The 16,291-nt window shown below is 41.0% G+C and overlaps 1 protein-coding gene across 12 annotated transcripts in view; it reads left to right on the forward strand.

Annotated features, from left to right (window-relative positions):
• The window catches only part of NPR3 (natriuretic peptide receptor 3), a 119,933-nt gene extending 103,642 nt beyond the window's left edge, over window positions 1-16,291 (forward strand). For 5 of the 12 annotated variants that reach the window (XM_081825964.1, XM_081825965.1, XM_081825963.1 and 2 more), the window contains 4 exons: window positions 902-996; window positions 2,613-2,748; window positions 4,431-4,518; window positions 5,548-11,028. In XM_081825964.1, coding sequence (XP_081682090.1) covers window positions 902-996; window positions 2,613-2,748; window positions 4,431-4,518; window positions 5,548-5,659 — 431 coding nt within the window. In that variant the 3' untranslated portion in view covers window positions 5,660-11,028. Of the gene's footprint in view, window positions 1-901; window positions 997-2,612; window positions 2,749-4,430; window positions 4,519-5,547; window positions 11,029-15,465; window positions 15,769-16,015 lie in introns of those variants that run through there. The other 7 variants (XR_014146868.1, XM_081825957.1, XM_081825955.1 and 4 more) reach the window with 7 other exon arrangements.

The following is a 16,291-nucleotide window of genomic DNA, read 5'->3' on the forward strand; positions in this document are numbered from 1 at the left end:
TCCGGGCTGCCCCTGTCTTGAGGGGGGGAATGTGTCCAGTTCATCTTTGCCTGGGCGGTGGCATTAAACTCAGCACCTAGTGCTGGCCCAGAACTCATCTGGATAAACAATGACTGATTTAGTGTGTCTCTGTGAGATGGTGGATGTCAACTACGCTTGACGTGGTCACTGTTTCACAGTATATGTAGGTCAGACTTTTGTGCCGTACACTTGAAATCATACAGTGATGTGTGTCAATTATAGTTCAGTAAAGCTGGGGAGAAAACCCCAAAACAAAACAAACAGGAATGGACACAGTGGGGTAAAGACTAGCTCCTCTTTAGCTCTTGGCCCCCGTGACCCGTGAAGCAGGCCCTCAGCTTTCCTGGGCATCACGGGAGCCCATAACGAAGCAATTTGCTGAGTCCTGGGCCTAGAATGAGTTTTCTTTTCTTTTCTTTTCTTTTTTTTTTTTAATTTTATGTTATTTTAGTACGAGTTTTCTTTTCTAATGTTTGGCCAGTGATAACACATACTCATGACAAGTCTAGGAGCGCACTGCACCTCCAACCTCTCTCTCCTTGCAGATTTTTTTTTTTTTAAATTAATACAAAACTCTGGGATAAGCATGCTGCTTTCAGGATTAGCCTTAATTTTTTTTTTTTAACATATTCCCCAAAGAAGGTCATTTATTTCTTTTTCTTTTCATTTTTAAATGAAGAAATGTTAAGAATTTAGGAATGCAGACACAGATGAAATTGCAATGTCTTTCCAAATGCCAACAAAAATGCTCAGAGTCTGATGAGATTCCCTGTGGCATGAGTTTGTTTAAAGAATCCTGTCAATTCACTTTCTTGTTTTTGTTGGCGGATGGAGGTCTTGTAAGTCACTAACTTGGAGTTCTTCACATCTCATCCTCTAGGTATTGCCGGGCAGGTGTCCATAGATGCCAACGGAGACCGGTATGGGGATTTCTCCGTGATCGCTATGACAGACCCCGAGGCGGGCACCCAGGAGGTGAGTAAATTACACCCTGCCTCGGCTGCTCCTCCTGCTTGTTAAGATTCCAAGGAATGCATTTGTCCCCATGTCCACATAGCTGTCCCCAGCGCAGCCTCCAAATAAAAATGAGCTGAAAGTCTTGGTGTTTCTGAGTAGGGAGGGCTCACTTCTGGTTGAGGATATCCTGGATGATTTCAAGAAATGGTTCCATGTTTACCCTCAGTGGGCAAATGCTATGTTTCCAGTGGCCAAGTGTGCTTCTTTGATGGCTGTCACCCAGAGTTGATGTTCCCATGGCACTTGATGGGACCTGGCATAAGGGACTTGTGCTTTTCTCCTAGTGCACATGTATCGGGCCTTTGTGGGAAGAGCAGAGCCAGCAGAACCTGGCACTTGCTACATTTACATTACATTACTGCTTCTTTAACCCTTGGAGTGGGTCTGGGTCTTGTGGACATTCTGGTCTCTCCCTCTGTGAAAGGTGGATAGTAATCGTCCATTGTAGGGTGGCTGTGAACATTCAGGAGTGGATGTGTGTAAAGTACTTGGTAAGTGCTCAGCACATGCCAGTGATCATTAGATTTTGGTGATTATCTAGAATTCTTTTTACTACGACAAGAACTAGCCTGTGGAAGCTTGCTGGGCCTCCATCAGGAGAGAGAGGGGCGACATCACAGGCCGCTCAGGGAGCAATGTGCGGGTGCCCAGCAGAAAGAGAAGCAGATCCCGAGAACCTGGGTGGGAAGGTACTTCCAGATCAGGGCTCAGGTAGCTGGTGAAACATCGGTTTGAACCAGAAACTGTGGATAAACCTTGAACTGAGTCAGCAAGGAAGACTGTGTCAGTTGAAAAAGAGGGTTCAGTCTGGAAATGGGGGTGCAAATAGGTAAATTCACCAGAGAGGAGAATGTAACTCCTGAAGTCACGGACTAATCTTCCAGCCAGAGAAGGGTGAAAGAGGATGTTCCTAAAAGACACTTTCTCTTTTTTTTTTTTTTTAAAGATTTTTATTTATTTATTTGACGGAGAGAGACACAGCGAGAGAGGGAACACAAGCAGGGGGAGTGGGAGAGAGAGAAGCAGGCTTCCTGCTGAGCAGAGAGCCCGAAGAGGGGCTCGATCCCAGGACCCTGTGATCATGACCTGAGCCGAAGGCAGACGCTTAACCTACTGAGCCACCCAGTGCCCCCTTTTTGACTCTTTATATGCCCAGCTGATTGAGTAGTATGAGGCCGTGCACCTGTAATGGTTTAATCTGGCTATGAGGTGAGCCCCGACTCTCTCCCACATCCCTGAAAGCAATCTGGGCTTTACAAGCGGCTGAATGCATGGGCTGCGCGGTGGCGGATGGCAGATGCGTGGAGCAGCACCTCCTCTGATGAGCAAGGGAAAAGCCATAAATTCTGAGATTGTTGTTTTCTGTATAACCACTTTCCTGCCATAGGGAGCCACAGTTCTCCCTAAATTATGCTTACCTTAAAAGCACCATTAGTGACTGCAAATCTTGATTTACGAAGTCCTCAAAAAGACATCATTATAGTCAGAGTGATGGGGCGCCCACCCTATGCCTCCTTTGGAAACAGAGAACTTTGAGCTTTCAGTTTGCACATTTGTTTTTTGCTTTTACATAGGTCATTGGTGATTACTTTGGAAAAGAAGGTCGTTTTGAAATGCGGCCAAATGTCAAATATCCTTGGGGACCTTTAAAACTGAGAATAGATGAGACCAGAATTGTGGAACACGCAAACAGCTCTCCTTGCAAATCATGTAAGTTTAGAGACTTAATTTGCTCTGCTTTTCACCGTCTGCACTATCACCATGATGCAAGTTTAAAAGACAGATTCTATCCAGGAGCTCATATTCTGAAAGTCCACCTTCCTTTTTCTGATGTGGTAAAATCCATGGGAACAGTTCACAAACCGGCATCCCACTTTCATCAGATGTTTCTAGGTCTTTCTTCTTTTTTTCAAAATGGTAGAAGACCTCTCCCTATTATTACACCTCTTACCATAATACAATCTCTTCACATTTGAGATGTCCACCTAGGGAAAAGAAAAAGATCCCATATTAAATGTGTAGCAAGTCTCATTCTGATTTTCAGAGTTTGTAGGTGTCCTCCTATCCCTCAGAACCAAACAGATAATGTCCCTTAAACACCCTCAGATTTACAAATTGGCAAATCAGTGTAAAATAGCTATTTATGAGTGTTTTGTTTGGATATCAAACAAACATAAATGTAGAAGCAAGTGGACATTCTTTTTTTTTTTTTTTAAAGATTTTATTTATTTATTTGACAGAAACAGCGAGAGCAGGAACACAAGCAGGGGGAGTGGGAGAGGGAGAAGCAGGCTTCCCGCTGAGCAGGGAGCCCGATGTGGGACTCGATCCCAGGACTCTGGGATCATGACCTGAGCCGAAGGCAGCCGCTTAACGACTGAGCCACCCAGGTGCCCGCAAGTGGACATTCTTATAAGGAGCCTACAAATAGGAAATTGTTGGAAATCCTTGCTTTAGAGATAAGCTAGTGAGGGAGAACCAAGTGAATATCGATTTTTCAGGCCAGTTAGTCACTTTAGGCTAATATATGTATGCTCCTTACTTTGGGACCAGCCTTCAAACAGTGTTATTTATCTATATGCGATAATTATGGGAAGGAGTAAAGCAGACGTATGTTAAAAAAAGTCTCTGGAGTTCTGGGTGTGGATTTGAAATCCCACCCTTGTCACTTAGTGGTTTTGTGATCCTAGGAATGTTCCTTTATCTCTTTAAACCTCAGTTTCCCCATATGTAAAATGAAAAATGTGTACCCAATCCTTCGGGCTGAGGATTAAATGGGATAATGCACTAAAGGCTGACACTACACTGTTTATATAAAGGCTAGCTATTTATCATATTTATATAATAACTGGGACGCTACTGAACTCAATTGTTTCAAATTGTTATTCGCATTTTCACAAAGCTATATGGGACATTTTGACATGAAACTCCAGCTTTGGTGAGAGAACATCTAAAAACAGAACATTAGACCAATGCATTTTTCACCAAATCTCCTAGCACTTTGCAGTGTCATCATCTGTCTGTGAAAATAAGATGTGTTGGGTCAGTCCCATGGTCCGTCCAGTTGTCTTCTCTGACTAGGAGCTCAAGAGAGGATGGATGTACCTGAAAACCTCCGTTTCCAGCGTTCCTCAGATCTTTCTTGAACCTGCTTTATTCCCATTGTTCTCCTATGGCCCTTTCTTAAATGCTTCTTAAGCTTTGTACTTGGCAAAAAAAAAAAAAAAGAGAAAGAAAAAGAAAACTGCAGGATCCCTTAGAAAAACTTTCTTAAAAAAAAAAAAAGAAAATTTGCCACAAGTGGGAAATTGAGATATACCTTCCAGTGATTAAAACTTGAGACATTTCTGTTTCTCCAAATGAACTCTGATGATCTATGTTTCTTTTTTAAGCAGGTGGTCTAGAAGAATCAGCAGTGACAGGAATTGTTGTGGGGGCCTTACTAGGAGCTGGCTTGTTAATGGCTTTCTACTTTTTCAGGTTAGGATGTTTTATCAAGTTTTAGAATTCACTCTCCTCTATTGCCTTGGTCACTCACCTTTGCATAGTCCTCCTTGTGACTTGTCCATATCTTGCTCTTACCGAAAACATGGCGGTTAAAAGAACGATGCGGTTCTTTTTGACGGTCTTCATGACCCTGCTGGTTTGGTGGTCAGTGAGTTAGCACACTGGGCAGTGGGCCAGGGCTTTCTACCGCATCCCCCTGTGGGCCACAGAGCCCTGCTCGCCTTTGATCACAAATATTCTGATGCAAATTCCTACCAAATGTGTAAGTTGAGAGGGAATCTGGACAAAGGAAAAACAACTTACCTATTCTTATGCTTCCTCCAATCCAGAAATAAGTGTCTGGGTTCACCTTCTGAAGAGGAGGAGGTGGCTCTGAGCAGACCACACTCTCAGGCTGGTCTGTGCTCAGTACTTGGAGAATCCACACGTTTAATTGCCACTGTGGTTAAGCCCCCAAGCTTGTAAAATTGTAATATTTATGTGTGTTCAAGGTATTGATAGTCGCAAATCATGAGGGCGGTCCATTCCTCTGTAATCTTTGGTGACTGAGTTTGTGGCTTAGTCTCAAGTCATTAGACCAAGATTTCTTCATTTCTGTATGGAAATGTAACCCCGGGTGTATGTGAGTTTTTGTGGGAACAATTGTATTCCTGTTCCTTTGGTCACAGTACACTTAATCTGATCTTTATCTAGGGCATATCCTGGGAGTTAGGGAGAGCTTCTGTGGCAGAATAGACAAGACTTAACCCACAAGGCACCCAGGGAAAAAGGGGAGGGCTTGTTCTATGGCATTTCAGAAAGCATGCCAATTTTCCTCCTTGAATAAGGGCATAACGCCTTGGGGCACACTGCTTTAATCTCTGACCAGGGTTTCATATTCTGTCACTTCTCATTTATCAACCCAAACCCAGATGTCCCTTGAGGGCATTCTTTGTAAGAGAAACCATAGTATTTTGTAGCCAAGTGAGATTTTATTACTACATTCACTTTCCCTTTACCCAGGAAGAAATACAGAATAACCATTGAAAGGCGAAGCCAGCAAGAAGAAAGTAATGTTGGAAAACATCGAGAGTTACGGGAAGATTCCATCAGATCCCATTTTTCAGTGGCTTAAAAGAAAGCCTTTTCTTTTGGCCTGAGATTCTTTAAGGAGATAGACGGGATGAAAGACATCAATGGAACAGAAGGGGCGCTCTTGAAGAACTCATTCTTTTAAGCAGTTAGTCATTTCATTGTAAAATTTCTTTAGAAGCTCAGGAACTATTATTAATCACCATATGCCTCCTGGCCTTTCACCTGATTACAAACAAATACGAGAATACAACATCGCTCTGTTAAATGTTCATACTGTTTCAAGGGCATATGATTAGATTTATGTTTGAAAATCTGATGTCTCCATATCTTGATGGTTTTTGGGGGCATTTCATATAAGGCTACAAAAATGTGGTTTTCTTAAATGCAATGTTTTATAGCTAGAATAAGATCATTTTTACGAGTAGAATATTCTTGGAAAGAATTTAACATCCAAAGAGGAAAATGTAATGAAAAATCTCAAGGTTGGAAATACAGTGTTCCTTTTTCTAGTGCTGGTGGACAGATTAGAAGTTGAGGACTGCTCTGTCCAATGTATATATATTCAGGACCTGACTTCGTATCTCGAAAAAGGATTTCCTGCTTGTCTCCTTCAGTGTCTCATAAAAGCTATTCTGGAAAGTTGTGACTATTAATAAGATAAGAGGATTTATATAAGAAAAGCAAATCTAAAATGTTTCACTTTTTAATGTAAAAAAAAAAAGCCCTATTTCACACTAACATTTTATTTTTAGGTATTTTAATCTTATATTTTGCTATTAGAAAATTTGTCTATTTTTTCATTTTGAAGATTAAATTCCACTTATATTTTAAAAGCATGGGTAAAGTGTACAACAAACCAGCAATGATGAAAGATGCTTCTCTTTTTCTCCCTTTTTCCCTTTCCCCCTTGGCCAAAGCCAAATGCCAATTGCTACTTTAATTACAGAGATCTAGAAATGTATTCAGATCACAGACGCTACAGGAGGACATCGATTTACCTGCTTTAAATGCAAAGTTATTTTAGAATAGACCTCTTCCAGCTCTGGTCAAATGATGAGTTTCAAGATAAAGAGTGGAACTAATTAGAATTAACTAGGGTTTAAGGCAGCCCTTTTTCCTTAAGAACAACTTATAGAGTATTAGAATTTGACAGTAAGCACAGAAATGATAAATTTAAAAATGCATACATGACATTTTACTAAGATTCAGTGATATTTTGGTTAAAAGAGGGAATCTGATAGCTACTATATTCCTTTTTAGTTGACTCCACAGAGCTTTATAGTCATCCACTAATAACCCGTGTAAAAGCGGGTGAGGTGTAGATATAAGAGATTGGAACAAAGTTAAATAAATATTTACTGAATATCTATTTTGCACCCAGTACTCTGCACATAGGTGTAAACTCAGGTTGCCATTTTTGCTGACAATTTATGGAGAAAAGAGTGCGAGAAGAGTAGGGAGTTGGCAGATTAGCGTACCATGTTGTAATTATGTCACTAGGGGCTTTCTTCAGTAACATTTGAACATCTGGAAAATAGTTTTTAAAATTATCTTAGTGACTATAAAAGATCATGCATAGGGAGGAAAATAGGGGAGTTCGAGCAACTCCTTGGTGATGATGGAGGTCGTAGCTCACACAGGCGGGAGTGGAGGCCGGCAGAGGGAAAAAAGCTGCGTATCTTGGCAGCTGGCCTGAACTTGTTTCCCTGGAGGAGTCTGCTTCTGTCCCTCCTACTTCAACCAGCCAATGGATTATTTCAGTGAATGGATTATTTCCGTATGAGGCATATTGCCCTTCTACATTTAAAAAATGGGATTCAGGCAGTTAGAGAGCATGTTAACTGAATGAGCTATGATCAACTGAAATGACTGTGTTGTAGTTCTCCATGGTGGATGCAAAGGAAAAAGTGCTGACTTCAAAAAATGATGGCAAAAGAAGACAAGAAGGCAAGCTCCAGAAATTCCAATGTTGGAAGAGAGTTTGGGAAGTAAAATCTAGGAAAGCAAAACATTTAGCAACTCAGGACTCCTCAAAGTGAAAACAGAATGGAAGGTTTACATCCATCTTTTTCTTGTGAATTGAAAGCTTATTTCTCTCTCATTTTTATTTTTCAGGATGTTTTCAATGTATTTTTTAGAGATATTCATTTTATACTACCTTGTGTTTGTGAAAAAAATTTAAATTTCAAACCTATCTGCTTATTACAGGGGGGAAATCACTCTGCCTGGTTGCAGTCTTTGGACATAAACATTTCTAACCTTTCTGGAAGTAATATAGGGGCTGTAACTGTAACATTAACTGTAACATTTTTAAAGCAGATATCTTTTATTTCTACTTCACGTAGAGGAATAGTTCTAAATTTAATATTATATCCCCAGATAAAATGGTAGAAGTGAGATTTTAGTTTTTTTAAAATGGCGGAACACGTCATGAGGTTTCTCATAGGTACATGCCATTCAGTTCCAAAGTTAACCGTTCTGGGAGTTCCTAAGATTGAGTGCTTATTTACATGTCTGTTTTCACTTCTTTCCTCCTTGAAGTCATCATATGAGTTACCAAAACTCCATTAAGTTGGAAAACTTTGTTACAGGTGTAGGTGTTTGGCGCAAGCGTACCCTGGGTTAAGACCTCTAGAGATTATAATTTGGGACTTAATTTCCTTACTGCTAAGCAGCATCTTTGACAGCTAGTCATTCATACTCCACCAGAAGCCACATATCATACAGTAAAATAAATAGGGCTTTAGTTCTTAAATCACTCTATAAATTTTTACCCTGAAATCTAGGGCATTCAGATTTCAGAAGGGAAACTTTATCAGTATTTTCTCATCTGACCAAAGAAGCTGATATTTATATAGGTCAAAATGAGTACATATTTCTTGTATATACTCATGGTGTTGGAAATAAGTATAGGTTTTATGGTCATCATTGTCACATCCTTAGGTCTTTTTTTCTGGATTCAAAAATAAAAGCTTTCTCCAGATGATCACTTCTATCCAGGAATAATTTTCTGTATAGAGTGCATATCTTCCCCCAGACTGACTACAGTTTCCACGAGGAAGCCCCTACAACATTACATTTCTCAGAACTGTCAGCTTGTTCTTTCCTGAACCACAGACATAGTTTCACAGGCTTTGAGATAATTTTTTTTTACATTTCAGAAGCTATATTTAATGGAGGGAGAAGAAAAATGTATGGAAAGAGAATGCCTCCTTTTCTCCTCTTCCTTAAATTCAGACTTTTGCTTTAGAATTTCCCATCACTTCTCCCTGTTCACAGGTTCTAGGGTTCTTAACTTATTCAAGGTACCTGTGCCCCCTTTGTGCCTAATTTACCACTTTTCTTCTGGTTGCTACTGATTTTGGGAGTGTAAGGTATGCTGTTGGCGGTGAAATTAAAGCTACTGTATAGACCTTGTACAGACAGTGACAATTCAGAAATTAGCTTCCCATGGCATCACCACCTTCTTGTGAGTGAGTATACAGGGCTATCTGTGGAAGTCTCTTTAGGAGGCCAAATAAAATATTATACCACCAGTATAAGGGAAAGTTTATAAACTGAAAGGAAGGCATACTTATGTTTCTTGGGACACAAAGAACCCAGATCCTGAGTGGGTACAGTATAAAACCAAACACCATCTCAAATTAGGCCCCTTGATCTATATTTCATGGGTTCTGTTTAGTTATGCCCCTGGTGGTTAGTGCTTCATGGAGAAGATGAAAATGGGCTGAATTTCTTCTTTAGTGGAAAAAACTGAAACTGTCTGAAAACACAGAATATGTTTTGGGGGCAGTGTGGAAGCATAGAAGATGAGAAGGTGCTGTTCAGAGGGATTTGTTTCTTTTTCAGTTGATCTTTAGAACTACAGAATACCCAATAATTTAGCCCATCTTCAACAGCCAGACTCAGCAAGAAGCTTGGGACACATCTAGCCAGAAGAATCGGGAGCTTGATCCTCCAAAAGAAACAGAAGAGAGTGGCATTGCAAGTAGCCCCTGTCCTTACCACTCCTTTCTCACTCACTCCCCCCGCCATCATCCATCTCCCTCAACACCCCCTCCCGCCCCCGCACCGTCCACCGTGGCTCCAAAGATGTGTTGGTATTTTGCCCATGCAGGTAGAAACTTGTGAGTAGGACCTCTGTACTTCCTCAGAGGGAAAGAATACAAAATAGTGCTGCCTATAAGAACGTAGCTGGCTTTGGATCAGAACCCACACACGCTCTGGGGCTGGACAAGCCTGTGATGTGCCTATATTCCAACAAGCCTCGCTTTGGTTTTCAGCATGTAGATCTCACGAATGTCTCTTGAAGGCATACCCCACAGCTAGACTCTAGGATTAAAATGACTTTCAAAAGGGGCTGGATTGGAGTTTGTTCAAATTTTTCATTAACCACTGATGTTAATTCATACCAAAGGTAAAGCAATTCTAAACCAGCTGATGCTGTTAATGTTCCTGTTTTAAGCTACATCAAACATGGTGAAAGGGTTTCAATGGGAGCTGAGTGTCAGAAGTAAAAATGCATGTGTTATAATAGCTCTTTGATGTATCAGGCATGGAATGTTTCTTAGGGGAGACATTTGAACAAGCAAAATCAAGAGTTAGCAAAAATGGTGTTGCTTTGATTCACATGTTTAAAAACCTAAATTTTATGCACAGGAATAAAGGGCCCTTCCACCAAGGGTGTAAATCGTCACATGGACTACCAAATTGTTTTTTATTTGCTAGGGGAACAAAGCTGTGATAGCACACAATAATTGGGCAGAAAGTGTCGAGAAAGAGGAAAATTTGGATTTCAATACAGGATGCCCTATTTATTATTTAATGCCAACATCTGAAAGAGTTCAAAGTGGTGCATCTTACTTGCAAGACAGCAATGGGGTGCCCTCAACAGCCTGGAGATGCTGTGAGTTTGCAGACTCTTTTTGCTGGGTCCTGGGAATCTGAGCTTTGTTCCTCATGCATGGTGAATAGTTGAAACCAAGAGGACATGGAATAGATACTGTGGAGGAATATTTCTGCAGCCCTTATCTTCTGGGCCATATTACTCATTGTTATTCTAAATATAGGACTACCAAACAATACAAATCTACCATGAGTATGGTAGAAAAATAAAATAAAAGCTGCACAAGCTACAATTTATTATTCTAATGTAAGTAGAACTATCTGCATATAATGTGATTTAATTTATTGTTTTGTGTAGAAAATGAAAATTAATGACTGTGGATATAACCCCCGTTTTGTATAATATATTTTATTTCTGGTGCAAACTGGTCATTTAAAGTATCTACTTCATTTGGTGTTTGGCTAGAAATGTGTATGTGTTCTTGTAAATGTTTCTCTTAAGCAAGAATGCCACATGCTTGCAGTATAACAATGTGTCCTCATTAAAAATACATCCCACGGAAACCTTTTCCTGTTTATAATTCAACAAACATACACTGCACATATCCATATTCTCTGAGGACTTTCTGTTTTCCTAGGGCGAGTTTAAGTAAAGATCAATTAGTGGTTGTGATGAATTGTACTGCTTGAATGGTACCCATGAAAGAACACAGAATTTTTGCCCAGCAAAGGGAAGTTTATAGAAATAAGAAAACAATATATTATAATGAGTGGTAAACCTTGAATTGGCAGGTAAGGAAAGAACTCTTCAGAAACACCGTTACTTTGCATCTCTACATGGTTACACAGTTGGCCTCACCGACTCATATGATGATGTCCCTTGCCCAGCTGGAAGAGATCCTAAGGCAGTTTTGTCACTCTAAAGAGCTCCTCAGGTTCTAGCAGACTAAGCAAACTGATTAGCCTCAAGCATCTCCAGTTGCCTCAGGAAAAAGCTGCTTCATTATCTGGAAAGTTATTTATGATTTATTTTAAGCTGGAGAAACACAGCGATTCTTATGGTTGGAGTGATGTTTCCCTGGCCCTGCTGTGGCTACGGCTGCCGGTGATCTCCCCGGACAGCACCACAAATGCCATTCACACTGGGTCCCCAGGTTTTTTTTTTTTTTTTTTAAGATTTTACTTATTTATTTGAGAGAGAATGAGATAGAGAAAGAGAGCCTGAGAGGGGGGAGGGTGAGAGGGAGAAGCAGACTTCCCGCTGAGCAGGGAGCTCGATGCGGGACTCGATCCCGGGACTCCAGGATCATGACCTGAGCCGAAGGCAGTCGCTCAACCAACTCAGCCACCCAGGCGCTCCTGGGTGCCCAGGTTTGAGAAGATTCTGAGCAGGATGTGATTCTGGGCTGCAGGTGGGAGTGGGGGGTTGGGGGTGTGTGGGAGGGCCTACCAGCAATGAAGGGTGGGGCCAGGAAATCTCCAGGAAACACAGGCTGTCCCCTGGGGCTGCCAGACCAGAATACCACAGACTGGGGGTCTTCACCAGCAGAAATTTATTTCTCACAGTTCTGGAGGCTGGAAGTCCAAGATCAAGATGCCTGCTAATTTGGTTCCTGGTGAGAGCTTTCTTCTTGGCTTATAGATGGCTACCTTCCTGCTGTACCCTCACATGTCCTTTCCTGGGTACATACATGTGCAGAGAGAGAGAGAGAGGGCTATGTGTTGGGAAGCCCAAGCCAGTGTACTGAATTAACAACACGCAGAGTATGATCTCATGAATGAGGAGGCACAAGGTACCCATGCAGGGTTGGCAGGTAGCTCCCTTAGCATCGGAGCTCCCACTTCGAGCAAGTGAAAACCTTGGGGTTCTTTTGATTGAAGGCACAGTTTCAATATACTCACACAAAGGAAGTAAAGTCACAAGATTTATTACTAACAAATCCCAGGAACAGGTGTGTGGAGGACAGGAAATGCAATGAGGGGAGTGGGGAAGGGGGAAGGCAGTCCTCTGTCCCAGGTCATGAGTCAGCATGAGACAGACAGCAGGAGGGGCGCCTGAGTTGCTCAGTTAAGCGGTTAAGCGGTTAAGCATCTGCCTTCAGCTTACATCATGATCCCGGGGTCCTGGAATCGAGACCCACATTGGGCTCCCCACTCAGTGGGGAGTCTGCTTCTCCCTTTCCCTCTGCCTCTCCCCCGCTCTCACTCTCTGTATCTCTCAAATAAATAAAATAAAATCGTAAAAAAAAAAAAAAAGGAGAAACAGCAGGGTAGCAAGCATCTATTATTTATCAGGTAGTAGGGGCAGAGGTCTCTAACTTTTCACAGGCTTAAGTCCAAGTGGTTATTTTAAAGGACACCCTGTGAAAAACAAAGCATACTTTCAAATTATTTCATTACATTTTACTATTATCTATGCATTTGAGGTTATTTACATCTATTCCATCTGCAAGATACCTGTAAGGAATCATGCGCTACTGTACATCACTTTTAAGCTCCACAGTCAATGGAATCAGGTTGGTAGCTTGACATTGGCCATGTTATGAGTATTTACACCATAAACACCAACAAATGCTACAAGTCATGCCACATTCCCTCCAGAGAACTGGTTGTTAAATGTTTACCAATGTACCATTGTTTACCATTTTCCTCTTCCTACTAGGTGAACCCAGAATGCAACCCATCAATGATGCTTCTCTTCCACAGAAAAAGAAACTGATATTCTGAGAAGTTCAATGACCTTTTCAAAGTCTCACAGTTGATAAACAGTAAACCCAGCACTAGAGCCCAGGTCTTCAAAAGCCTACCTAGTGCTCTTTTTACGTTAGGGAACGAAGGATACTTCAGACTCTAAAAAGAACCTTGAATATTGGGATAAACTTCCCAGCTTACTAATGGCCCTGGAGAAAGTGCTGCCCTGAGGGTCTCCCAAGAGATCAAAGATTTGATTCCTGATTCCTTAAAAGACAAAAATGCTTTTATGGCCACAGCTAATAGTCCCAAGTTGTTTTATAAGAAACCCTCGGTATTGTATGTGCAGTGGAAGTTGGAGGATGGGAAGGGAAGGTGCCAGAAGGATGAGAACCCTTAGGAATCTGATCACTGGAAACTTTGCTTTTGTTGAACCTTTAAGAACCCCATCTCTTCCCTCATTTACGGCTCCCACCCCCACACACCACATACATACCCATACATGACACACATAATAAAGTTGGAAATGTGATTAAAAATATAGAAAATAGTAGGCCTTCCAAGTAAGACGTCAGTCCATGCATTTGCATTATACTATATCTTGTGGCATTTTAAATATTACATTTATAATGTAGAACCAATCTAAGCACACTCATAGTGCAGCAGAGAAATTTTACAGGCTTCCTCAAGAGTAATGAGTAATATAATTTCCTAAACAGAATGAGGAATCCAGCCTCCTATATAAACTCTCAGAGACCCACCACTATTTTTTAAATCACTTATAGAACAGTGTTTTTAATATACTTAGTTTTATTCCATAAAATTAATAAAATTAATGTAATAATTGATAATAAATTAATGGCTTGCCTCATCGTTTCATGATGTTTTGCATGGCCCAGCTACTGCCCTCTAAGGACTAGGGTTTTCTTTTTCTACCCTCACTGGCCAAGCATGTTCAGTTCCTCTGTAGGTATCATATCTATACTTCTGTGATGATATATCTTTTTTTAAAGATTGTATTAATTTGTTTAGAGAGAGAGAGTGCACGAGTGGGAGGGGCAAAGGGAGAGAGAGAGAATCTCAAGCAGACTCCCCACTGAACATGGAGTCTGACTTGGGGCTTGATCCCTGGACCCTGAGATCATGACCTGAGCTGAAGGCAGATGCTTAACCAACTGAACCACCCAGGTGCCCCTGTGATGGTATTTCTGACTCAATATTTGATTTTCAATTTCACACCCAACCTCCCACGACTCAAATTTTATCTTATTTTCTATCGTAGGAACTCAGGTACATTGTAAATATTTCCCTTGACAACCACAATATATACTGTTAGTAATAGAGTATTTGTCTAGATGCAATGTTATGCTAAATACAAACGGGCAGGGAATATTCTCCATGTCAAGCCATAGACCTAGGTATGCAAATTACAATGATCCCCTGAAATTTTTAATAATGAGTGATACTTTCTGATATATAAATGAAGGACTGTGAATAAGCAAGAAATGGACACTGAGTATATCTATGGGCCCTCTGGAAGTTTGGGGATCATTTAGATGTTCACATGGTTCTCCTCTTCACTATTGTTACATCCAAACAGGATACTGAGAAGTGTAGGAAGCTTATCCTGTTTAGTTTAACACAAAACTTTCAATGATGAAGAGAGATCTGGGTAACCTTGATAGATTTTATATTGCCGTGTTCATATATCATGTAGAAGATACAGAGTCCAGGCGTGCCCTATCTCAATTAAAGCCACCCTCTAATTACTTCACTGCATTTGGTGAAGACGATTCCCGATGCAATCCGGACTTCTCGCCCTTTGCTTGAGAAGCCCATGGTAACTCAGCTATACTGGTAAGGTCCCCAAGAGCTTCATTCCTTAAATCCCTTTCAAACATGTAGAGGAGACATTCCTGCAGCCTACTTAGGAAACTATTTCTTGAGGTACGGTCATCACATTTCTGAAAAATTATGGTGGCAGCTGATCCAAAATCTTGGCCTTGAACTCCAGCCAATGTTTTCTTGACTCCAAAGTGTCCTGCCAAAACAAAGTAATTGCACAGCTGACAGAACCTCTCTTGTTACCTCTTAGGAATGACCATAACTTACAGCCAGCAATGCCAATGGGGGTCTTCCAGTGAACATATAGCCGCTCTGGGTGCATTTCAGTGAGTTATCTCAGGGCTAATGATCTTCTCATTTTTACCTTCTCAGGAAAACACAAAATTCCTTGTCTGAGGAGAATGACCATCACTGATAAGGAGCTCTGTTTTTACTGTAACTATGTGCTCCTTTTTTTCTTTCTAGATGTCTACTGGTTTCCTGACAGTTTGGTACCATTTCCTGAGACCTCTAATTCTTCAGCTAGGTACTGGTTCCAGGCCTGAGGTGGCCAAGACCAAAGCTGTCACTATGGAGACTTGTTAAAGGAAAGACATCCTATTTGGCTTTAAAAACAGGTAGGCAGGTGAGGTGGTTGCCAGAAGGGAGATGGTGGTTAGAGGGGTGGGCAGAACAGATGAAGAAGATCAAGAGGTAGAAACTTCCAGTTACAAGGTAACTAAGTCACAGAGATTAAAAAGTACAGTATAGGGAATATAGTCAATAATATTGCGATAACATTGTATGGTGACAGATGGTGACTACAGTGATTGTGGTGAGCATTGAGTAATGTCTAATATTGTCGCATCATCAGTAATGTATAGAATTGTTGAGCAGTATGTTGAGTAATGTATAGAATGTTGAAGCAGTAGTTTCAGTACACCTGAAAGTAATATAACATTGTATGTCAATTATACTTCAACAATAGATTAAGAAAAAAAACTAAGCTCATACAAAATTCATCTTTGACTTGAAGGTTGCAGAGCAGGAGGAAGCCAGAAAGAGGAGAAAAAAGAAAGTGAGAAAGGCGATGAAGAAAAGACTGGGAGACTGGTCTTTAGAGCAGGAAAAAGCCATCCCCGGAGCATGGGATTCCCCTTGCAGCACAGAGGAAAACATCACCCAGCCTGTTAATGTTCTAAGTAGCAACTGAGATCATAATCCAGAAAAGCCGCCCTTCTGTGCTGAAAGACTGATTACATGATGTGGTAAAAAGGGCTGCAAGCATTCACTGGTCATTCAATAATTTTCT

This window comes from Leptonychotes weddellii, chromosome 7 (genome assembly GCF_054177405.1).
Source record: "Leptonychotes weddellii isolate Sample4059 chromosome 7, ASM5417740v2, whole genome shotgun sequence".
In the NCBI taxonomy this organism is placed as follows: Eukaryota; Metazoa; Chordata; class Mammalia; order Carnivora; family Phocidae; genus Leptonychotes; species Leptonychotes weddellii.